This window comes from Pristiophorus japonicus, chromosome 10 (genome assembly GCF_044704955.1).
Source record: "Pristiophorus japonicus isolate sPriJap1 chromosome 10, sPriJap1.hap1, whole genome shotgun sequence".
NCBI lineage: Eukaryota > Metazoa > Chordata > Chondrichthyes > Pristiophoridae > Pristiophorus > Pristiophorus japonicus.
The window spans coordinates 184,709,711-184,734,220 of NC_091986.1; the positions used below are offsets into that span (position 1 = coordinate 184,709,711).

The 24,510-nt window shown below is 45.4% G+C and overlaps 1 protein-coding gene across 2 annotated transcripts; it reads left to right on the forward strand.

Annotated features, from left to right (window-relative positions):
- The first annotated feature begins 1,973 nt into the window (after window positions 1–1,973).
- Window positions 1,974–23,981, forward strand: LOC139274869 (transmembrane protein 272-like). Of its 2 annotated transcripts, XM_070891584.1 has the most exons (4): window positions 1,974–2,056; window positions 14,528–14,587; window positions 17,709–17,791; window positions 23,619–23,981. In XM_070891584.1, exons 1-4 carry the CDS (start codon window positions 1,999–2,001, stop codon window positions 23,979–23,981), a joined length of 564 nt encoding a protein of 187 aa, XP_070747685.1. In that variant the 5' UTR covers window positions 1,974–1,998. The 2 variants fall into 2 exon arrangements, with proteins under 2 accessions (XP_070747685.1, XP_070747686.1); XM_070891585.1 differs by lacking the exon at window positions 14,528–14,587 and having other exon boundaries at window positions 1,999–2,056.
- The last annotated feature ends 529 nt before the right edge of the window (window positions 23,982–24,510 follow it).

Consider the following 24,510-nt stretch of genomic DNA (forward strand, 5'->3'; position numbering starts at 1 on the left):
TTACATTTGCATGAAAAATGGCTTTTCTTCATTATCCACCATCTTCTGGGCCACTGTGAAGCTGCAAGCAAAATGGAGGGAGTGATAAGGCTGGGCCTAAGTCAGGTAAGTACTCCAGAAATGGGCGGTATCCAGCGCAGCGGTAACGGGCGGTAGTGAGCCTTAAAAAACAGACTTTAATGGAATTTAGGGCTGGGAGGGAATTTTCCGACTTTTTTGGATCTCCAAAGTGGGCGGGCGCTTTGCAGCAACGCCGGCCCGGTAGGCCCAAATTACCGCCGGCACTAATTGCGGGTGGTAATTTCTACTTTGAATGAAAACGGGCGGTAACTGGACGATTTGAGAGGAAACTCTAGCCCTAAGTTCTTGAATAAGGCTCAAACGCTGCTGTGACTAAAATGAAGTATTTTTGTTTAGTTTTGGCTTGGTGCCTGGTCTTTTAAATCCAGTTGCAAAGCCAAGAGCAATTAAATTCCATGCCCTGACCTATATTGATACAAATATTGTGAGCATGGTTTGATTTTTTTTAAGTGTAGGCTTGAGATGATGAGCTAAGTCAAGTTCAAAGAAACTCATACTGTGTGACTCATGCAGATATGTGCATGACAGCCAATTATTTTTGAATCACTTATTCAATCCACAACAGCTGGGGGAATAAGTATGTGCCTTTGCTGTTCAACACACTGAGCTGGGCATGGGTATGAAACAATCTGCTTGGAACTTTTGAGAATGAAGTTCAGTTCATTTTCTGCAGTTTTATTTTATTCATTCATGGGATGTGGGCATCGCTGGCAAAGCCAGCATTTATTGCCTATCTCTACTTGCCCTCGAGAAGGTGGTGGTGATCCACCACCTTGAACCGCTGTAGTCCGTGAGGTGAAGGCATTCCCACTGTGCTGTCGGAGGGAGTTCCAGGATTTTGACCCAGCGACAATGAAGGAATGGTGAAATATTTCCAAGTCAGGATGGCGTGTGACTTGGAGGGGAACTTGAGTGTTCCCATGCGCCTGCTGCCCTTGTCCTTCTAGACAGTAGAGGTTGTGGGTTTGAGAGGTGCTGCCAAAGGAGAAATGTCAAAATGGTGAGAAACGTAAGAGAAGAATGACTGTGTAGATAAAAAAAATAATTCAAAAGAATAGTAATTTAACACTGGGATTGTGATCTATATGTTTCCAGGAGTGATATAGTACAATTCTAGATGCTGCCTGACCTGCTGAGTATTTCAAGCATTTTCTGATTTTATTGCAGATTTCCAGCATCCACGGTATTTTGCTTTTGTAATTATTAGAAAGGTTTTGTTCTGTTTGTTATCCTGTGTACATAACAAAGCATAAAGTAGTGATGTGACTGTCACAGGGAGTTGGGACTAAACTCCTGATGGAAACCTAATATATGGAAGCCATAAATTCTAGAGTACAAATGGTAGAAAAGACCCCAAAATATAACACCCAAAACCTGTTGGGCCATAATTTGCGGCCCCTATGGGTGTGTACGAGGTTGCGATGCGCTAAAACCTGGAACTTGCGACCTGTCAGGAATTTTCTTGACAAATTGCATGCATCCCTGGGAAAAGGGGCTCCGTAGGCAGGACTCAACTTCTGCCCAGTGAATGCCCATGAAATTCATACGCCTGATAAAAGCAGGCCTGCTTTCACCAGCGTAAGAGTTTTAAAAAACATAAAAATAATTTTTTTTCATTCATTTAAACAATAAAACACATGTACAATGAGGTAAAGTTATTTTTTAGCCCCTTTAAAACATTTACATTTATTTTTCAAAAAATTAAATTTTTGTTTTATTTGTATAATTATATTGTATTTTATTTAATTTTAAACATGTAATTTATTTTTATTTATTTGTTATGTTAAATGTATTTTTTATGTGATACCCAATCATGCTCATGGGGATTCTGTATATATTTAAGTTTTAAATTGGTTACGATGTTTTCAGAAACTCATTTTGTTTTTGTTTCAGAAACTCTAGGGAAAGACTAGTAAAATGTCCATTGGTGTGGAAAAGGCTTGTCACCAATGCATTTCAAAAATTGCGAGCAATGGTAAGCAACACTGTTAACTTTAAATTGATAACATTATTTTTTTTGTTTAAGGCACGATGCACCAACAAAAAAAACCTCTTGCTGATAGATGTACATAGAAACATAGAAAATAGGTGCAGGAGTAGGCCATTCGGCCCTTCGAGCCTGCACCACCATTCAATAAGATCATGGCTGATCATTCACTTCAGTACACCTTTCCTGCTTTTTCTCCATACACCTTGATCCTTTTAGCCGTAAGGGCCATATCTAAGTCCCCCTTGAATATATCCAATGAACTGGCATCAACAATACTCTGTGGTAGGGAATTCCACAGGTCAACAACTCTCTGAGTGAAAAAGTTTCTCCTTATCTCAGTCCTAAATGGCTTACCCCTTATCCTTAGACTGTGTCCCCGGCTTCTGGATTTCCCCAACATCGGAAACATTCTTTCTGCATCTAACCTGTCCAGTCCTGTCAGAATTTTATATGTTTCTATGAGATCCCCTCTCATCCTTTTAAACTCCAGTGAATACAGTCGATCCAGTCTCTCCTCATATGTCAGTCCAGCCATCCCGGGAATCAGTCTGGTGAACCTTCGCTGCACTCTCTCAATAGCAAGAACATCCTTCCTCAGATTAGGAAATCAAAACTGAACACAATATTCCAGGTGAGGCCTCACCAAGGCCCTGTACAACTGCAGTAAGACCTCCCTGCTCCTATACTCAAATCCCCTAGCTATGAAGGCCATCATACCATTTGCCTTCTTCACCGCCTGCTGTACCTACATGCCAACTTTCAATGACTGATGTACCATCACACCCAGGTCTCATTGCACCTCCCCTTTTCCTAATTTGCCACCATCCAGATAATATTCTGCCTTTGTGTTTTTGCCCCAAAGTGCATAACCTCACATTTATCCACATTATACTGCATCTGCCATGCATTTGCCCACTCATCTAACCTGTCCAAGTCACCCTGCAGCCTCTTAGTGTCCTCCTCACAGCTCACACCACCACCCAGTTTAGTGTCATCTGCAAACTTGGAGATATTACACTCGATTCCTTCATCTAAATCATTAATGTATATTGTAAATAGCTGGGGTCCCAGCACTGAACCCTGCGACACCCCACTAGTCACTGCCTGCCATTCTGAAAAGGACCGGTTTATCCCGACTCTCTGCATCCTATCTGCCAATCAGTTCTCTATCCTCGTTAGTACATTACCCCCAATAGCATGCGCTTTAATTTTGCACACCAATCTCTTGTGTGGGACCTTGTCAAAGTCCAAATACACCACATCCACTGGTTCTCCCTTGTCCACTCTACTAGTTACATCCTCAAAAAATTCCAGAAGATTTGTCAAGCATGATTTCCCTTTCATAAATCCATGCTGACTTGGACCGATCCTGTCACTGCTTTCCAAATGCGCTGCTATTTCATCTTTAATAATTGATTCCAACATTTTCTCCGCTACTGATGTCAGCTGAACCGGTCTATAATGACCTGTTTTCCCTCCCTCCTTTTTTAAAAAGTGATGTTACATTAGCTATCCTCCAGTCCATAGGGACTGATCCAGAATCGATATACTGTTGGAAAATGATCACCAATGCATCCATTATTTCTAGGGCCACTTCCTTAAGTACTCTGCGATGCAGACTATCAGGCCCCGGGGATTTATCGGCTTTCAATCCCATCAATTTCCCTAACCCAATTTCCTGCCTAATAAGGATATCCTTCAGTTCCTCGTTCTCACTAGACCCTCGGTCCCCTTGTACTCCCGGATGGTTATTTGTGTCTTCCTTCGTGAAGACTAAACCAAAGTATTTGTTCAACTGGTCTGCCATTTCTTTGTTCCCCATTATAAATTCACCTGAATCTGACTGCAAGGTATTGTGTTCTGAACACAGATGAGGCTGCACACAGGGAGGTTAAAGAAACAGTGACCTCAGTCTTTAATAAGACATTCCAGAATGAGGAACAGGCCTTAGGGGCCGGCTTATATACAGGAATGCTGGGATCCCTTGGGACTTCAGGGGATGAGCTCCCTGATGGCGGAACATGGGAGTGCATGCTTTACAGATACACCACATCACTCCACCGCCAAAGTCAAAGTGAAAACTATTTACAAGGTGAGGCGGTCGGAGCCTTTCTTTCCCTGGTGGACAGCCTCGGTACAAATGTCTGTTCTGGTGTGTTGGCTGTGGCCTTGCTGGGCTGGCGTGTTGTGTTGGGTTCGATTTCCTGGTCCGGCATGGTGTCGTTGATCCTTTGGGTGTGTGCTGTGGGCTCGAAAAAGATGGTGTCTGCTGTGGGTTGTTCAGGGCAGTCTGTGAACAGCAGCCTCATTTGGTCCAGGTGCTTTCTGCAAATTTGTCCATTGTCTAGTTTGACTACAAACACCCTATTCCCTTCTTTAGCTATCACCGTGCCCGCGATCCACTTGGGACCATGTCCATAGTTTAGCACATACACAGGGTCATTCAGATCAATTTCTCGTGACACAGCGGCGCGACCATCGTTTACATTTTGTTGCTGCCGCCTGCTCTCCACCTGATCATGCAGGTTGGGGTGAACCAGCGAGAGTCTGGTTTTAAGTGTCCTTTTCATGAGTAGCTCAGCCGGGGGCACCCCTGTGAGCGAGTGGGGTCTCATGCGATAGCTGAGCAGTACTCAGGACAGGCGGGTTTGGAGTGAGCCTTCTGTGACTCGTTTAAGGCTCTGTTTGATTGTTTGTACTGCCCACTCTGCCTGCCCATTGAAGGCTGGTTTAAACGGGGCCGAGGTGACATGTTTTATCCCATTGCGGGTTATGAATTCTTTAAATTCGGCACTGGTGAAACATGGCCCGTTGTCACTGACCAGTATGTCAGGCAGGCTGTGGGTGGCAAACATGGCCCTCAGGCTTTCAATGGTGGCGGTGGCGGTGCTTCCCGACATTATTTCACATTCAATCCATTTTGAAAAAGCATCCACCACCACCAGGAACATTTTACCGAGAAACGGGCCCACATAGTCGACATGGATCCTCGACCATGGTCTGGAGGGCCAGGACCACAAACTTAGTGGTGCCTCTTTGGGCACGTTGCTCAACTGAGCACATACGCTGCATTGCCGTACACAAGGATTCTAATTTAGAGTCGATACCGGGCCACCACACGTGGGATCTGGCTATCGCTTTCATCATTACTATACCCGGGTGTGTGCTGTGAAGATCCGAGATGAACGTCCCCCTGCCCTTTTTGGTAGCACTACGCGGTTACCCCACAACAGGCAGTCTGCCTGAATGGACAGCTCGTCCTTTCGCCGCTGGAACGGCTTGATTAGCTCTTGCATTTCAACAGGGATGCTGGCCCAGCTCCCATGCAGTACACTAGGGACAGCAGAGGACCTTGGCTGGCCCAAGTCCTAATCTGGCAGGCCGTGACAGGTGATTTATCATTTTCAAACGCTTCCATGACCATCAACAAGTTTGCGGGCTGCGCCACCATCAACAAGTTTCCAGGCTGCGCCATTTCCACCCCCGTGGTGGGCAATGGTAGCCGACTGAGAGCATCCGCACAGTTATCGGTGCCTGGCCTGTGGCGGATGGTATAGTTATACGCTGATAGCGCAAGTGCCCACCTTTGTATGCGGGCTGAGGCATTAATATTTATCCCCTTGTTTTTAACGAACAGGGATATGAGGGGCTTGTGATCGGTTTCCAGCTCAAGTTTGAGGCCAAACAGGTACTGATGCATTTTCTTTACCCCGAACACACACGCTAATGCCTCTTTCTCAATCATGCTGTAGGCCCTCTCGGCCTTCGACAAGTTCCTGGAAGCATAGCTGACAGGTTGCAACTTCCCCGCAACGTTAGCGTGTGGTAATACACACCCGACTCCATACGACGACGTGTCACATGCTAGCACAAGTCCTTTACACGGGTTATACAATACAAGCAGCTTGTTGGAGCATAAAATGTTTCTGGCTTTCTCAAAAGCAATTACTTGTTTTTTTCCCCATACCCAGGGGCTCTAAGAGGGAGCTTAACCCTGGTAGGAAGTTACCAAAATAGTTGAGGAGTCCCAGGAACGACCGCAGCTCCGTGACGTTCTGTGGCCTGGGCGCGTTCCTGATAGCCTCTGTCTTGGCGTCTGTGGGCCGAATGCCGTCCGCCACGATCTTTCTCCCAAAAAACTCCACTTCTGTTGCCATGAAGACGCATTTCGACATCTTCAGCTGCAGCCCTACGCGATCCAGTCGCTGGAGGACCTCCTCCAGGTTTTGTCGGTGCTTGGCGGTGTCCCGACCCGTGACCAATATGTCATCCTGAAAGACCACCATGTGTGGTACCGACTTGAGTAGGCTCTCCATGTTTCTCTGGAAGATCGCTGCAGCCGACCGAATTTCAAATGGGCATCTGTTGTAGATGAACAGTCCCTTGTGCGTGTTGATGCAGGTGAGGCTGCACCTCCAGCTCCTGCGTCATGTAGGCCGAAGTCAGGTCGAGCTTGGTGAACATCTTGCCTCCTGCCAGCGTCGCAAATAGGTTGTCTGCCTTCGGTAGTGGGTATTGGTCCTGTAGCAAGAAATTATTAATAGTTACTTTATAATCGCCGCAAATCCTGACCGTGCCATCATTTTTGAGTACTGGAACAATCGGGCTGACCCACTCGCTGAATTCCACTGGGGAGATGATGCCCTCGCGTTGCAGCCTGTCCTGCTCGATTTCCACTCTCTCCCTCATCATGTGAGGTACCGCTCGCACCTTGTGGTGAATGAGTCGTGCCTCTGGGACCAAGTGGATCCGCACCTTCACCCCGGAAAAGTTTCCAGTGCCTGGCTCAAAAAGGGAAGGAAATTTGTTAAGAACCTGGGTACATGAGTTCTCATTGACATGTGATAGCGCTCGGATGTCATCCCAGTTCCAGCGGATTTTGCCCAGCCAGCTCCTTCCAAGCAGTATGGGGCCATCGCCTGGGACACTCCAGAGTAGCAGTTCGTGCACTGTGCCCTCGTAGGTGACCTTGACCATGGCGCTGCCCAGGACAGTGATAAGCTCTTTGGTGTACGTTCTCAGTTTTGTGTGGATGGGGCTCAGGGCTGGTCTGAATGCCTTGTTGCACCACAGTCTCTCAAACATCTTTTTACTCATGATGGATTGGCTAGCGCCAATGTCCAGTTCCATGGCTACAGGTAAGCCATTCAATTTTACGTTTAGCATGATAGGTGGACATTTCGTCGAAAATGTGTGCAACCCTTGTACTTCAGCATCTGCCTCCTCTCTCTGAGGCTTGAAATTGCTTTGATCCACCATGGACCGATCTTCCTCTGCCATATGGTGGTTAGCAGGTTTTGCAGAGCTTGCAGCTTGTGTGCAAGCTCGTTGGAGGTGCCCAATTGTTCCACAGCTATTGCAAACATACCCTTTGAAGCGGCATGAATAGGCTGAATGGAAGCCTCCACAATGCCAACAAGGTGTGAATTGCCTTGCATTCATCCTTTGTTGGGGTCTCTGAGTCATCTGGGTCACCTGAGGCCTGCTGGCAGTTGCAGACTTGTGGGTTCTGCCCTGTACATTTCTGCTCGCCAACACAGTTCCAGTTAATTTATGAACATTGCTAGCACTTGTGTGCTGAGAGATTTGTTTGGTGTTATCACTGGTGGACATAAACGCCTGTGCTATCGCAATGGCCTTACTGAGGGTCGGTGTCTCTTCAGTCAAAAGTTTTCGTAGGATGATTCTGTGGCCAATGCCCAGTACAAAAATGTCTCTGAGCATTTGCTCCAGGTAGCCATCAAACTCACATTGCCTGCAAGTCGCCTTAGCTCGGCGACGTAGCTCACCACTTCCTGACCTTCAGATTGCAGGCATGTGTAGAACCGATACCTCGCCATCAGCACGCTCTGCCTCGGGTTAAGATGCTCCCGAACCAGTGTACACAGCTCCTCATACGACTGATCAGCGGGTTTCACCGGAGCCAGAAGATTCTTCATGAGGCTGTAGGTCGGTGCCCCGCAGACCGTGAGGAGGACCGCTCTCCTTTTTGCAGCGCTTCCTTCTCCATCCAGCTCGTTGGCTACAAAGTACTGATCTAGCCGTTCGACATAGGCTTCCCAGTCCTCACCCTCCGAGAAAATCTCCAGGATGCCCACAGCTTGCTGCATCTTTGCGTTGGATTCGTATTCTCATCGCCAGTTATTGTGTTCTTTACACAGATGAGGCTGCACACAGGGAGGTTAAAGTAAATTGACCTCAGTCTTTAATAAGACACTCCAGAGTGAGGAACAGGCCTTTGGGGGGGCCGGCTTATATACAGTGCTCCCAAGGGATGCTGGGATCCCTTGGGACTTCAGGGAATGAGCTCCCTGGTGGCGGAACATGGGAGTGCATGCTTTACAGATACACAATACAAGGGACCTATGTTTGTCTTCACTAATCTTTTTCTCTTCACATATCTATAGAAGCTTTTGCAGTCAGTTTTATGTTCCTGGCAAGCTTCCTCTCATACTCTTTTTTTCCCCCTCCTAATTAAACCCTTTGTTCTCCTCTGCTGAATTATACATTTTTCCCAGTCCTCAGGTTTGCTGCTTTTTGTGGCCAATTTATATGCCTCTTTCTTGGATTTAACACTATCCTTAATTTCCCTTGTTAGCCACGGTTGAGCCACCTTCCCCGTTTTATGTTTACTCCAAACAGAGATGCACAATTGTTGAACCTCATCCATGTGATCCTTAAATGTTTGCCATTGCCTATCCACTGTCAACCCTTTAAGTATCGTTTGCCAGTCTATTCTAGCCAATTCACGTCTCACACTATCGAGGACCCTAGTCTCTTCACCAGTCTCGGATGGCCAGCCCTCTAGTTAGTTCCTCGACATATTGGTCTAGGGAACCATCCCTAATACACTGTGGGAAATCCTCGACCGTATTCCTACCAGTTTGGTTAGCCCAATCTATATGCAGATTAAAGTCGCCTATGATAACTGCTGTACCTTTATTGCATGCCTTCCTAATTTTTTGTTTGATGCTGTCCCCAACCTCACTACTACTGCTTGGTGATCTGTACACAACTCCCACCAGCGTTTTCTACCCCTTGGTATTCCGCAGCTCCACCCATACAGATTCCACATCATCCAAGCTAATGTCCTTCCTTACTATTGCGTTAATTTCCTCTTTAACCAGTAACGCTACCCCACCTCCTTTTCGTTCCTGTCTATCCTTACTGAATGTTGAATACCTCTGGATGTTGAGTTCCCAGCCTTGGTCACCCTGGAGCCATGTCTCCGTGATGCCAATTATATCATATTCATTAATTGCTGCCTGTACAGTTAATTTGTCCACCTCATTATGAATACTCCTCGTATTGAGGGACAGAATCTTCAGGCTTGACTCTTTAACACACTTTGCCCTTTTAGAGTTTTGCTGTAATATACAGATACAATGCCCTAAATCCGGCAATCTCGGGGCCGAGGCCAGACGGTTTTTGTATTTTCCAGATTTTGGGTCAGACATTAAAAGGGCTTAGCACAACCCAAGCTTAATACAAGAACTCAGTAAATAGGAGCATGAGTAGGCCATTTGACCCCTCGAGCCTGCTCTGCCATTTAATAAGATCATGGCTGATCTGGTCATGGACACAGCTCCACTTCCCCGCCCACTCCCAATAACCATTTATTCCCTTATCACTCAAAAATCTATCTCTCTCTGGGGCAGAGAATTCCATAGATTTGCAACCCTCTGAGAGAAGAAATTCCTCTTCATCTCAGTTTTAAATGGTGGTCCCTTATTCTGAGACTCTGTCCCCTATGAGTGGAAATATACTCTCTGCATCCAACTTGTCAAGCCCTCTCATTATCTTATATGTTTCGATAAGATCACCTCTCATTCTTCTGAACTCCAGTGAGTATAGTCCCAACCTACTCAACCTATCTTCATAAGTCAACCCCCTCGCCTCCGGAAGCAACCTAGTGAACCGTCTCTCAACAGCCTCCAATGCAAGTATATCCTTCCTTAAATTCAGAGACCAAAACTGCACGCAGTAATCTAGGTGTGGCCTCACCAATACCCTATACAGTTGTAGCAGGACTTCTCTGCTTTTATACTTTATCCCCTTTGCAATAAAGGCCAACATTCCATTTGCCTTCCAGATTACTTGCTGTACCTACATACTAACTTTGTGTGCTTCATGCACAAGGACAACCAGATCCCTCTGTACTGAAGCACTTTGCAATTTTTCTCCATTTAAATTATAATTTGCTTTTTTATTTTTTCTGCCAAAGTGGATAACCTCACATTTTCCATCTGCCAAATATTTGCCCACTCACTCAGCCTGTCTATGTCCCTTTGCAGATTTTTTGTGTCCTCACAATTTGCTTTCCCTCCCATCTTTGTTTCATCAGCAAACTTGGCTACATTACATTCAGTCCCTTCATCCAAGTCATTAATAAAAATTGTAAATAGTTGAGCTGAAAGGAGGCAAGAAAGGCTGAATCCATGAGGTGAGTGCCTTTACAGGAGAAGCAGGAGTGTTTCCCCCAGGCCAAAAGATACCCAGTAAATCCCCCCTCGCTCCCAGCTATCCGTATGCTCCCCACCACAATCTGACCCCCCACCCCCGGACCACCATCAGACCCACCAAACCCCCAAACCCCTGCCTTCATTTTAACCATTTCATTTGAGCCAAACCCCCTCCCCCCCCCCCCCCCGCCATGCAATCGTGCCCGCGATCAGAAACCCCGCCCCCGCATTAGACGTAACTGTTCTCCTCGTCTGCGGCCTTGTGCCACAGGCTTCCTTGCCTGACAGGGCTCTGGCCTGTCAATCTGACTGCCTATGGGTGGGAAACCAATAGAAAAAAATTAAAATTAAAAACTGCTGGACTTCCGGGAAACCCGTTCATCCCGCACAGAACGAGCCTCTGGGTAAAAATTCAGGCCTTTATCGCTGTTGGTCATTTACAACTGCATGAGACCCATGTGTCAGACTGCAATAAATTGAACACCTCATTCATAAGTGCACTCGATCGTCAGAAAATGGATCTCGTGAATTAATAGCCACTTGATCACCATGGAAATCAAATGAATTGGACACACAGAAAACACCTATTGTCAGTTTACTACTGAAAGCAGAATGAAATAGAAAGACAAGGAGCCTCTGGAGAAATATGGACCTTCCTGGTTTTGTGCAGGTGCACACGTGATACAGAGAATAAAAATAAAACGGAATGTCCAATAGCAACAATTTCAGGAAAAGACAAGCTGCATTGCAATTTCAAACATCAAAATTGTGCCCAGTAAAATGTGCACATTCTGAAAGAACTATAAATCATCTGATTGAGATTAATTTCTATTCCAAATTTCTATCCTGAGCTAATCTCCAGTTTTGTTTTACAGAAACACATAAGCACTACTGTTTTCTTAAGAGGTGATTTTAACCCTACCTGCCCGGTGGAAGCTGGTTATTAAAATCAGCACGGTCATTTTTTTTAAAATTCATACATGGAATGTAGGCGTATTCAGCAAGGCTGGCATTTATTGTCCATCCCTAATTTCCCACGAGAAGGTGGTGGTGAGCTGCCTTCTTGAATAAATAGCATTTCAGAGTTAACCACATTGCTGTGGGTCTGGAGTCATATATAAGCCAGACCGGGTAAGGACAGCAGATTTCCTTCCCTAAAGGGCATTAACAAACCAGATGGGTTTTTACAACAATCCGGTAGTTTCACCATTACTGATACTAGCATTTTATTCCAAATTTATTTAATTGAATTTAAATTCCCCAGCTGCCGTGGTGGGATTTAAACTCATGTCCCCGAATCATTAGTCCAAGCCTCTGGATTACTGGTCCAGTAACATAACCACTATGCTACCGTACCTATGTACCCACCAATGTCCTGCATGGATTTCACTGTCTTCTATTTCAATCTGTTCTTCTGAGCAAGAGGCAAGGACACTTGCCTGAAGCCGACAAGATCTGTCTTTAAATATCCAGATCAGTGTCCAGTGACGATGAAAGAGTTTGGACAATTTATTGTTTATGGCGGGTGGGCAATGGAAAGCAAGCATGAAGAGTATTAGAATAGGTGAGTCCAAAAGTGACAAAGACTTGTATTCGTGGTGAAGGGGAGGTGGGGCAGAGGTGTAAGTCGGCGTTCTTGGTGATGGATAGGATATGGAGTTTAAAACTCAGTTCAGGCTTGAACAGGAATCCAAGATTACAACATGATGGAGTGGCCAGGGAGGTGGTTGAAGGCAGTGTCAAGGGAGCAGAATGTTGGGAGCTGAAGCTGATGGGCTTCTGTCTTCCTATTTAGGAGGTTGTGACTAATCTAGGACTTGACGCCTGCAGGATGGCAACAGTCAAGAGAAGCGGGGGAGAGGTAGAGCTCGGTGTCAGCTGTGTAGATGTGAAAGCTGACCCTCTGCCTACAGATGATGTTGCTGAGAGGCAACATATGAACAAGGAAAAGAAGGGGGAAAAGGATGAACCTTTGGGGGATGATGTGGGGAATGAAGAGAAACCATTGCAAGAGATGTACTGACTGCATTCAGATAGGTAGAAATGGAACTATGCAAGGGCTGTCCATGGAGCTGGGTGACTGAGGAGAGCAGTGTTAAAGGCTGCGGAAAGGTAACGGAGGTCCACCAAAAAGAGATCCTGTATTATTGACATTTTAGGAACCTTTTGGGATCCTGGTAAATGATAGTACAGCAAAACACTTAAGTGAGATGTGATTATATTAGATACTCATTCTTACAAATAGGAAACTTCAAATCTAGAAGACTATTTATTCTGGCTCTGGTGTATAACCTTAGGATGCGCTTATTTGTACTTCAAAAATAGCCACCATGCTGCACCCTTTGTCTATGATTGATCCTTTTGGAGGATAAGCCACACCCTGAAGTTACACAGGAATGTGTAACTTGAACCGCCTATCCCAAGGTCTCACTGACTTTGCAAATTGTAATCGATCCACTTTGATTTCCTGAAGTGACAGAGAACAGAGCTCCCCAGAAGACAGCAAGGGCCAGCCAAAGTGCCTTACCCCAGTCCAAGCATGCCTCCCCCAGCCAAAGTGCCTTACCCCAGTCCAAGTACATCCCTCCCCCGTCCAAAGTCCCTTACCCAGCACAAGAGCTTCCTTCCCCTCCCCCACCCCACCATAGATGGGGCAGGCATTGTGTACGGATTGTTAACAGGTTTATTGGATATGAAGTGAATAGTGATAGTGTTGTGACTTCTGGATATCATCCACTCCAACAATGTCCCTTGTAGGGGGTTGGAAGAACGTGATCCGTCTTCCCTTCGTTCCCTCTCTCTTCGCCGATTTCCCCCCCCCCGCCACCCACCCCACCCATGTCTCTCTGCCCCCCCCCCCACCCAGTCCCAGTCTCTCTCATTCTACCACCAGCCTCTCTCTCTCGCTCTCTCCCTCCAGTCTCCCTCTCCTTCCCTCTCGGCTCCCCCGCCGCTTCTCTGCTCGCCGCCGCCACTCTAGGCCCCATGGATGTCTGTCAAAAAAAGTGCAGTGCAAATAGTTACACTGATAACGTTATAGACAGTATTGAGGTTGATGTCCAAACTAAAGTAAATGTTGGTCCCTTAGAAGATGAGAAGGGGGATTTAATAATGGGAAATGTGGAAATGGCTGAGACCTTAAACAATTATTTTGCTTCGGTCTTCACAGTGGAAGACACAAAACCGTGCCAAAAATTGCTGGTCACGGGAATGTGGGAAGGGAGGACCTTGAGACAATCACTATCACTATGGGGGTAGTGCTGGACAGGCTAATGGGACTCAAGGTAGACAAGTCCCCTGGTCCTGATGAAATGCATCCCAGAGTATTAAAAGAGATGGCGGAAGTTATAGCAGATGCATTCGTTATAATCTACCAAAATTCTCTAGATCCTGGGGAGGTACCAGTGGATTGGAAAGAAGCTAATGTAACACCTCTGTTTAAAAAAGGGGGCAGACAAAAGGCAGGTAACGGGGTTACTGCGTACAGTGATGACGTTGTCATTGCCGGCGGAGCGGGGCGCTAGCGGTTACCGCCTCCGCTAAACTCCTGGGGAATTTAGCGGGAGTCGATAGCGGTGTCACTCCCGAGCGAAAAGTCGTTTGCCGGAGGCGCAAACTACCCATATTTCTCCCCCTAAATCTTCCAGGCACATGTTAGAACATACCAGGAGATGGCACTATTTGGAAGAACTGTACAAATATTTAAATTTGCTGCCTGTGCCCATCCTAATCATGGATCGTTGTTTCCAGTGCTCTGGCTAATAAGGCATTTCAGACTCATAATTCATGGGCAGGATTTTCCTAAATGACATATTTTAACATTCAATTAAAGTTTATTAGATTCACAAGTGATGCCAAGTTACTCTATTACATTAGTGAGCCTGTTTGAATATAGGAATTGATGCAAAGTTTACTGCTCTTCATTTCCTACAAGTTTTAGTTCCAGTATGTTGAGAATAAAGAAGTTCACATCTTTTTCTATTTATGTGTACAGCTTGCTTTATCTTTGGACTTCTTGCCTTCCTGGCACTGCCGCTGTCAATGGCTTTTGTGGGTAAGAAACTTTTTATTCTCATTAAATATTGTATCAGAATGAATAAAATATTTGACAATGTTGACTGCTGTATTATATGGAGAGAAATTGGGGTCGCTTGCACCTGCCGTTAGCGCTCCCTGTGCTTCCGCCCCACAGAGGAAGTGGAGTGCGTTATTTTGCGCTCCTTCCTCGGGGGCGGTAACCCCAATTTCGCGAGTGGGGCAGATCTTTCGCACCTGGCACGGGAACTCGCGGCTGTTACGCAATTTCTCCCCTTAGGTGTAAGTTTTATTCTTAAATGAGTGGTATACTTTAATTAATTTCTTAGTATTTTGATAGAAAGTTACTGCCTAACTGATGTAAAGTGCTAAAAATTTAAAACTGCAGTTATTTCATTTCAATTTAGCCCCTGATCAGTCTATGCGTCCGTCGGAGTTGCTATTTCTTGTTTTTGAGTAAATGTGATGGGATGTGCTTTCACCTCAGTTACATGATGAGAATGTCTCTCGATGCATGTCTTTATTGCAGAACTACCTCATCCAGGCCCAGCTGAACAGCTCACCAGTGACATAAAAAATGCATGAGATGTGCTTACAGGGCAATATTGTTATTGGCACTTGGGGGTTACTACAGCCTTCTGAGGCGCCAGTATAAGCACTTCTTTAGAAACGTCTCTTCCCTTTGGAAGCAGCGGTACCTCCTCATTTAATTGTACAGTGCTGAAGGCAGGGCTACTGCTGATCACAGTGATTTGGCTTTACAGGGCCTATGACAGGGGTGCAAAACTGAACTACATAGAATTACACAGAATCTACAGCACACAACAGGCAATTTGCCCCAATTGCTCTAAGCAACCACCCTAATTACCTCTCCCATCCTAATTACCCCTTTCCCTCCTGCCCCCATAACCTTCTCCCTCACGTATGCATCAAGCCTCCCCTTAAATGTCTCAATGCTATTTGCTTTAACCACTCGATATGGCAGTGAGTTCCGCATGCTCACCACTCTCTCTGTAAGGCAACCCCGCCTAAATTATTTATTTAATCTGTTAGTGGCTATCTTATATTTATGCCCTCTCATTCTGGACTCACCCACAAGTTTAACCAGTTTCTCCCCGTCCACCCTATCGAACACCTTCATAATTTTAAAGACCTCTATCAAGTCTCTTCAAAGTGTTCACTTTTCCAGGGAAAAGAATCCCAGTTTGCTTAATCTTTCCTGATAGTTACATCCTCTCAAGTCTGGTAACATCCTTGTAAATCTTTTCGGCACCTTCCCCAATATCCTTTTTGTAGTATTTTTTTTAATTATTCATTCTTGGGATGCGGTTGTCATTGACATTTAAGGCCCATCCCTAGTTATCCTGAGAAGGCGGTGATACAACTGAATGGCTTGTTGGGCCACTTCAAAAGGCAGTTAGGAATCAGCGACATTGGCGTGGGGTGTAATGTATTCACCTGTGAGTATGCTCAAAGGTTTGTAGAGCTGTTGCGTCCGGACACGCCATGGTGCACCATCTTGCCATCCAGAGGAGACGGGTCCCCAATGGCGTGGGCTATATGCAGGAGTCCTCCCTTTTTATTGGGGACTTAGCCTGGAGAATGTTGCACGGGGCGGTCCCATGCAATAAGTTTTTAAGTTGGTTCACGGGCTCCCAGGCCGCCTGTAATTTCTGCAGTCTAGAGGAGTCCATGTTCCATGCATATGTTGAACGTTCGAGGTTGCAACCCCTATTCCATTATTTGAAGGGGCTGTTCCTCAAATTCTGATTGCACTTCAGTCCCACACTCCTGATCTTTGGACACCCTGTGCGGAGGGGAGTGGGCAGGTCGGAAGGCCTCCTCGTGGGATTGCTCTTGGGCATGGCCATGGTGGCTGTCAACCGGTCCAGGCAGCAGGTGGTCAAGGGGGTCGTTCAGCCCAATTGCCTGCCTTTCTTCCGCAGTTACATCCGAGCCAGGGTGCCCCTGGAGATGGAGCAGGCGGTGTCCACCGATTCGCTCGCGGCCTTCTGCGAGGTGGGCACCGGAAGGACTGGAGTGCATCTTCATTCCCAGCAACCAAATTTTAATTTAATTTACGTTTCAGTTAAAGTTTTATTTGGAAATTTGTGGGTTCTAGTGCCCTTGCCTAAAGGGGGCACTTGATTTAAATGTTCTATCAAAAATAGTTGTAGAGCTGTTGCATTGTGAGTAGTTTAGCCAATCACGTGATGTTCACAAGACTCAATTAAAAACCCCAGTCAGTTGGGTCTCAGTCATCCACGGTGAGGCATGCAGTTGTGAGCCTAGTGGATGAACTGGTAATGTGTAGTGTGATCGTTAAACCGTTGTTAATAAACCAACTAGTTCTTAATAGCGATGTGTTGCTATGAATTATTAAGTAAAAAACCCACAAAGCAAATACATTACATGCGGTTAGTCATATATAGGGCCGACTAGGTAAGGATGGCAGGTTTCCTTCCCTAATGGATAATAACGAACCAGTTGGGATTTTACAGCAATATGACAGCTTCATAATACCATCATGCCCATTGTTCCGGGCGCCCAGCATTGCTAATATGCAAATAACAGCAGCACGTCATATTATGCCATCCTCTCAGTTGCATCCTTTAAAATACACCTGCCTATATTTGGTCCAAGGTGTTCGTTGTCACTTTAGGTGGGAAATCCTGGAAGTAGGTGACAGGAAATTGGTGGGATTTTATTTCCCTTGCCTACCCAGTTTATGCCAGACCCACGCCTTTTTCCCACCAATTATAAAATATTTTTGAGTTTGTTATTCAACCTTTTATTTTACATTCGTTCATTTTGTTTTGTAAGTAAGATATTACTTTTCTCTGTCACGCCACCTAGTTAACATTAGTCACAATTGAGAAACTCAGCACTTTCAACATGTGGAGTAAAAATCCCACTGGTAACTGCATGTGGCGACATTTTACCCACTGTCGTGAAGGTATCCAGCAAAATCATTCAGAACAAATCCAAGATTTTGCAAGAAACAATGAACGCTCATAATTTCATGTACACATTTCTGATGGTACCACGTACAGCGACCAGGAAAATTCTCATCTTGTTTGTGCCTGTTCACTTGCCTGCAACTCTTTGTTCCTAAAGTCTCTCCCAACTGTTTATTTTAGGAATGAAGTTCCTTAATAGCTGCCCTATTCAGCCATTGATTCCACTGTATTTGCTGGTTGGAGGAATTATCGGCAGTTTGAAAGTAAAGTATCACTCTAACACTAAATGCATGTCAACAGTTTTCAGCAACTTTGCAATTAAAATGCAACTCTGGCTGCTCGGTAATCCTTGAAGTGAAATGCAACTATGTATAGTTTTGGGTTGATGTAATGTTTGCCCCATTTGTGAATAGTTCCTCCTCCTTTTCAGATTGCTCAGTCAAAACTGGAAGAGCCAGAATGTACTACTAAGAGAGGAGAGAGCGGGTGTTGTCTGTGGAGGGTTATGAGGTCCGGGCTGAATGGTAGAGTTATAGGCCAGAATTTGCCGGGGGGTCAGTGGGCAGGATCGGTGGCGGGTTGGGTGGGAAATTTAATTTTTTTTTTGATAGCGGGTCGGGAACCCGCTGTCATCCTGCCATACCACGCCTTTCCCAATGGCGCGTCTGTGATCTTGGATCAGACCCGACCTGCAGAGGCGGGCGACCCAATTAAAGCAATTCATCATCATCATAGGCAGTCCCTCGAAATCGAAGAAGACTTGCTTCCATTCTAAAAGTATGTTCTTAGATGACTGAACAGTCCAATGTGGGAATTACAGTCTCTGTCACAGGTGGGGCAGACACTGGTTGAAGGAAAGGATGGGTGGGACTCGTTTGCCGCATGCTCTTTCCGCTGCCTGCGCTTGATTTCTGCATGCTCTCGGCGACGAGACTCTCAGCGCCCTCCCGGATGCTCTTCTTCCATTTTGGGCAATCTTGGGCCAGGGATTCCCAGGTGCCGGTGGGGTTGTTGCACTTTATCAAGGAGGCTTTGAGAGTGTCCTTGAAATGTTTCCTTTGCCCACCTGGGGTTTGCTTGCCGTGTAGGAGTTCTGAGTAGAGCGCTTGCTTAGGGAGTCTCGTGTCGGGCATGCGGTTGATGTGGCCCGCCCAATGGAGCTGGTCGAGCGTGGTGAGTGCTTCGATGCTGGGGATGTTGGCCTGAGCGAGAACACTGACGTTGGTGCGTCTATCCTCCCAGTGGATTTGCAGGATCTTCCGGAGGCAGCGTTGGTGGTACTTCTCCAGCGCTTTGAGATGTCTGCTATAGAGATGTAGCTGAAGAGCTGCTCCCAGAAACGCACTGCGGATTACGTTCACTAAGGGGTACAACGGACATGATCTTCACCGCGCAACTACTACAAGAGAAATGCAGGGAACAGCATCAACCCTTGTACATGGCCTTCTTTGACTTCACAAAGGTCTTTGACACGTGTCAACCGCGAGGGACGATGGATCATCCTCCTCCCTTTCGGTTGTCCCCAAAAGTTTGTCACCATCCTCCGCCTGCTCCACGATGACATGCAAGCCGTGATCCTCACCAACGGATCCACCACAGACCCAATCCATGTCCAGACCGGGGTCAATCAGGGCTGCGTCATCGCATCAACGCTATTCTCGATCTTCCTTGCTGCAATGCTCCATCTCACTCTCAACAAGCTCCCCGCTGGAGTGGAACTAAACAATAGAACCACTGGGAACCTGTTCAATTAAAGCAATTATTGGCTTGTTGACAGACCCCTAATAATGGGTTTAACCTTACCATTTAACTTTAATTGCTCACCCACAGGGCCCACTGCTCTTGGGCTACGTCTGTTAACCTGAGGCGGGAGTTGAATGGCCAGTGATTAGTTGACAGTTTGAAATATACTATAAAAGCTCTCACCTCACAGCTGTTCACGTTCCAAGCGCAGAGATGTTGCTCACTGCATTTGTAACAGATTGCAAGTGTTTGGAGCTAACTCTCCATCTCGGGTCACCTCATTGGAACAACCTCTCTTACCATTGACAGATTTCTTCTGTCATCTCAGCTTTATCTGCATGTGTACCGTTTATACTGTTTCACCTTGGTCCTCAGAATCTGACCACAATCAGCCCCAACACCAGCAGCACAAAGCGCACCAACAACACCAACCTTCTCCTCAATCATCTGATACTGCACAGGACACCGGGCATCAGCACCTGACCACATTGCTACCTGGGTGCCAGGGATGGCCACACCATGGCCAGATTTATTTCACTTGACGCTGCACATCCTGGCTGCCACATGATGCACCAGGTTGGCACCACCCCACACCAACACCATAAAGCATCCCTACAATGTCCAAGCCATTCCTTTCACACTCATCGCCATTGCAGGAGGTACCATTATGTTTCACCATTCAGTGCAACTCACTAAGCCAATTCCAAAGGTGCACACAAATCTGTCCAAGAACGCAAAGTGTTGAAAATAACATTTTCAATGTTTAACAGCACATTTACAGAAACTTTACATGAACACTGGATAAAACACCCAGATGGCTATCCTTGTGTGTTGTTAGTTGGTATGATTGCACTAGGATGAAGGTGAGTGTGAGCGAGTGAGATGGGGATGTGATAATGTAGACAGAGAGAGAGGGATGGGTGGAGATGCAAGGTAAGTTGGTGTGAGTAAGGATGTGCAGGAGTAGGGTAAGGATGGCTGAGTGATTGGGATGTGATGAGAATCACAGCAGGATGAAGGCGAGTGTGGCTTTGTACTCACGTTTCCTGATCTAATGAGATAATTGAAAGGTTTGAGTCACAACACTCAGGTCCTACTGACGACCTCTGCTTGTGAGCTCCTCTGCAATGTCTCTTGGGGCGATCTCTTTTGCCCATCGGCAGGGAAGAGGACCTCCCTGCGTGCTGTGACTCCCTCCCTCATAAGCATATGGAGAGAGTCATGAGAGAACCTCGGTGCAGCCATGCACCTCTGTGCAGTGCTTGTCAGTGTTTGCAGCACTTCAGTGCTGTAGAGCACTGACAGCACAAATGTCAAAAGTAAGGTAGCCATGGTCCCTTTAAGGAAACCAACTCAAGACACTTCATGAATGACGTCACCAGACCCACTCCATCTAATTGGGCCGGAAGACAGGCTGGGCAGGCTTAACAAGCCCCATTGCGGTAAGTTCATTTTAGGCAGCGGGATGGAGCCAGCAGCGGGTCTGTAACCCGCCACCGACACCGGCTGCACCTGACCCACCGAGGTGAGCAAAATCTCGGCTACAGAAATGTATGCTCTTGTGGGTCAGGGAGCATTTATGCAGATCATTCACTCAGGAGATAAATTGGGTGATTGAATTCATGATAGGGTAGATTGTGCATGATCTTTGGAAGGAGTGGGTTTGATGAACTGAATGGATTTTTTTCATTCCATGTTGCCTTCTGTTCTTTGCAATTTGTAGTACCCAATGTGGTATACTTTGAGGATTATTTTCAATTGTCAGATGCCTCTATATTGCCTGAAAAATCGGTCGCTGGCAGTTGAAAATCGGGGATTGGGGGAGGGGGCACTTCGGCCTCCCAGTGACACAAAAGAACATAAGAAATAGGAGCAAGAGTAGGCCATTCGGCCCCTCGAGCCTGCTCCGCCATTCAATAAGATCATGACTGATCTTCTACCTCAACTCCACTATCCCCATATCCCTTGATTCCCTTAATATCAAAAAATCTATCGATCTCTGTCTTGAATACACTCAACGACTGAGCATCCACAGCCCTCTTGAGTAGAGTATTCCAAAGATTCACCACCCTCGGAGTGAAGTAATTTTTCCTTATCTCGGTCCTAAATGGCCGATCCCTTATTCTGAGACTGACCCCCTTGTTCTGGACTCTCCAGCCAGAGGAAACATCCTCCCCGCAATGTACCCTGTCAAGCCCTGTAAGAATGTTGTATGTTTCAATGAGATAACCTCTCATTCTTCTAAACTCTAGAGAATATAGGCCTAGTGTACTCAAACTCTCCTGATTATATTTTCAGGCATTCCTGTAAATGAGTAAGTGGGGCGCTCACATATTTCCAATGAGAAGCTGCAATTTCTGATAAGCAAATCAAGGATAAGCTGGTTGTTGGACCACATTTGCAATATTCAGATAGATATAGGTGCAGCATGAGCCATGCATGCTCCATCTATTCATATCAGGCGTTGAGCAGCCTAATCAGTGGTCCTTAAAAGGACCGCTCAGGAAAAGGCATAAAAATTTAATTGGGAGAATTTTTGTGGGCCTGGTTCAGTAGTGGAACTCTTGCCTCTGAGACAGGGGCTTGTGGGTTCAAATCCCACTCCAGAGACTTAAGCACATAATCTAGGCTGACACTCCAGTGCAGTACTGAGGGAGTGTTGGAGGTGCCATTTTCAGACGTTAAACCAAGGTCCTCGGGTGGATGTAAAAGATCCCAGGGGAACTCACAGAGATGGAGAAAATGAAAGAATATAGCGAATGAATTAGAAGTAAATAAAAGATTAAAATTACACATTTTCTACATTTTTTTCAATGTTGTTTATACAAAATTAACCCCCATCAAATATGGCTTTTTTTTTTACAGCTATCCAACCTGTTCTGATGTTACAATAAGAAATAGAGGGGTTAGCACTTATCAACCTGTGGCGTCTTTGTGTATTTATGTAAGGGCTAACCCTCTGCACTGGAGTGGTGTAAACATGAAGTGATAACAGGAATTACAAATATAGTTGGCACTTCTCACTGATGGTGATGTGAGGAACTTCGGGGTGGGAGGGGTTTTAACAGCACAACAAATGTTAATCTAAATGCTAAAAGTTATCAACCAAATAATGGAAACTATTTAGTAGTTTCTGGATGCTGTGACATGGTTCCTTTCAATTAGAGACAATGGCACGTAAATTGCGGTCGGAAACTTCATGCGGGCGGACGCCTCCGACCGAAAAGTTTTTTTACGGAGGTAGCTGGTGGTCCCGGAGGAACATAAATTGCGCTCCGAGGCCTCCATTTGCAGCCCAGCGTAGGGGCCCACGTATTCCAGGAGCAGTTGTGGCGAGCCTGGGATCACGTGGGCCGGACCAACCAATGAAAATGGCGTATCCCCATTCACAGTTTGTATGGATATCACCATTTCTGTGAATGGGGATACCCCGATAAAACACACACATTTAATATAAATAAGAAAAGCACTTCACATATTTAAAATTGAATTTAATTAAATGTTTTAGACAAAATATTATTTTTTTGAATTTTTTAAATATGTTTTATTAGGGGTAAAAAATAAACTTACCTTAGTGGACTGGGTTTTTAATATACAAATTATTGATCAATTTTTATTTTTCTATCTTTTAAAACTCTTAAGCTGCTTTTATCAGGCATAAGAGTTTGAAGGACATTCGCTGGGCAAGAGTTGGGCAAATAACCCAAATCTCTGCCCGCTTAGGCCCTTTTCCCGGGGATGCGTTAGAACTATCAAAAGATATTTTGCCAGTTCACAAGTGCTGGTTTTTGCCGCATGCGCATCGCGTGCCGAGGACCGGCACTTGTGGGGCCTCTATGGGTACATGCGCACATCGTACGCGCCCGTACAGACTGCGATTTTTGGCCCATTAGAGTTCACTTTGTGCAAAATGATAAATATGTTTGTCAGAAACCTATTAGATCGTATCGATTATGCTTCCTCATTTACATTCTTAATGGTTAGAATAAAAGAAAGTGTTCCTGACAGTGTTGCGAAGGGCTCTTGACTGGTTTTATTTCTCCTTATCAGCTTTATACCTGGCAAGTGCAAACACCATTAAGAAGGTTTTTCTTAAACAAGTAAAAACCTGCTGCATTGTTGGCTGTCTACGGTGGTTTTCTGTTTGCCATATGTATCATTTTAATTGAACAAAACTTTTCTAGTTTCTGCCTTTATATTTATAAAGTATACATATTCAGATAGAAGCATGCTCTGAAATCTAAGGTTAAAAAGTCATAACCATGTGCCCTATACAGGGAGAACACCATACCTGTATTTGTTTGCTTGGCCTTGTATTAATACTGTTTTGCTGTGCGAATTACACAGGTCATCCTCCTACTGTACGATTCTGCAAAAATGAGACACCTTCTTTCCAAGTCTGTCATGATTGGCGATGACGATGATGATGAATATCCCTGGCGACAAAACCTGCACAGATATTACATCCATGTCACCCTCAGCCTGTTCCTCTTTGTGTGGTTTATATTGGGGAACTACTGGGTATTCTCTGCATATCTGCCCAATTTCATTCCACCCTTTCACCAGCCCCAGGATTACTGTGATAAAGCGGTGTACATATTCTCAGTTGTTGTTCTTGTCATAAGTCATACCGTTTTAGGCCTTTTGGTGCTGTGCAGTTGTTGCTTATTCTCTTTTTCAAAGCAAAGTGATGATCCAGAAGAAGAATGATCAGGCTGAAAACTAGACGTATGAAAATATGATTTAAAAGGGAAATCCCCATTAAAATGCACAGTTTCAAGAAATCAGAACTGGTTCAGCTATTCCTGTTATTTTCAGGTCTGGGTGTAAGTAACTCTCTTCTCTGCTGTGCCCTATGTACGTCTAAATGGAAATATGGGGCTAGATTTTAGTCATGCGCAGCCCGACAACAAGCCTCTATGTGCATTTTTCCATGCTTGTTTGAAATTTCTCACTGTTTGCACTTGCATGCTATTTCATTATCTTCAGAGATAGCTTAAATGATATGGCTCAAACTGAATCAAGGCACATGGAGTCTAACTGAGATAAAAGTGCCTCATGCTTCAATTTTTAGAGAAATATATAAAGACGCAAATTCTAATTTATACCATCTTGCTTTTGGCAAGAGAAACATATAATGACTGCATGAGCCAACAAGTTAATAATTCAAGCTTCCTATGGCATCTAGTACATCCCCAAATCCCTTCCCGGCCAAATCTATTGACGGCCGTGTCTTCAA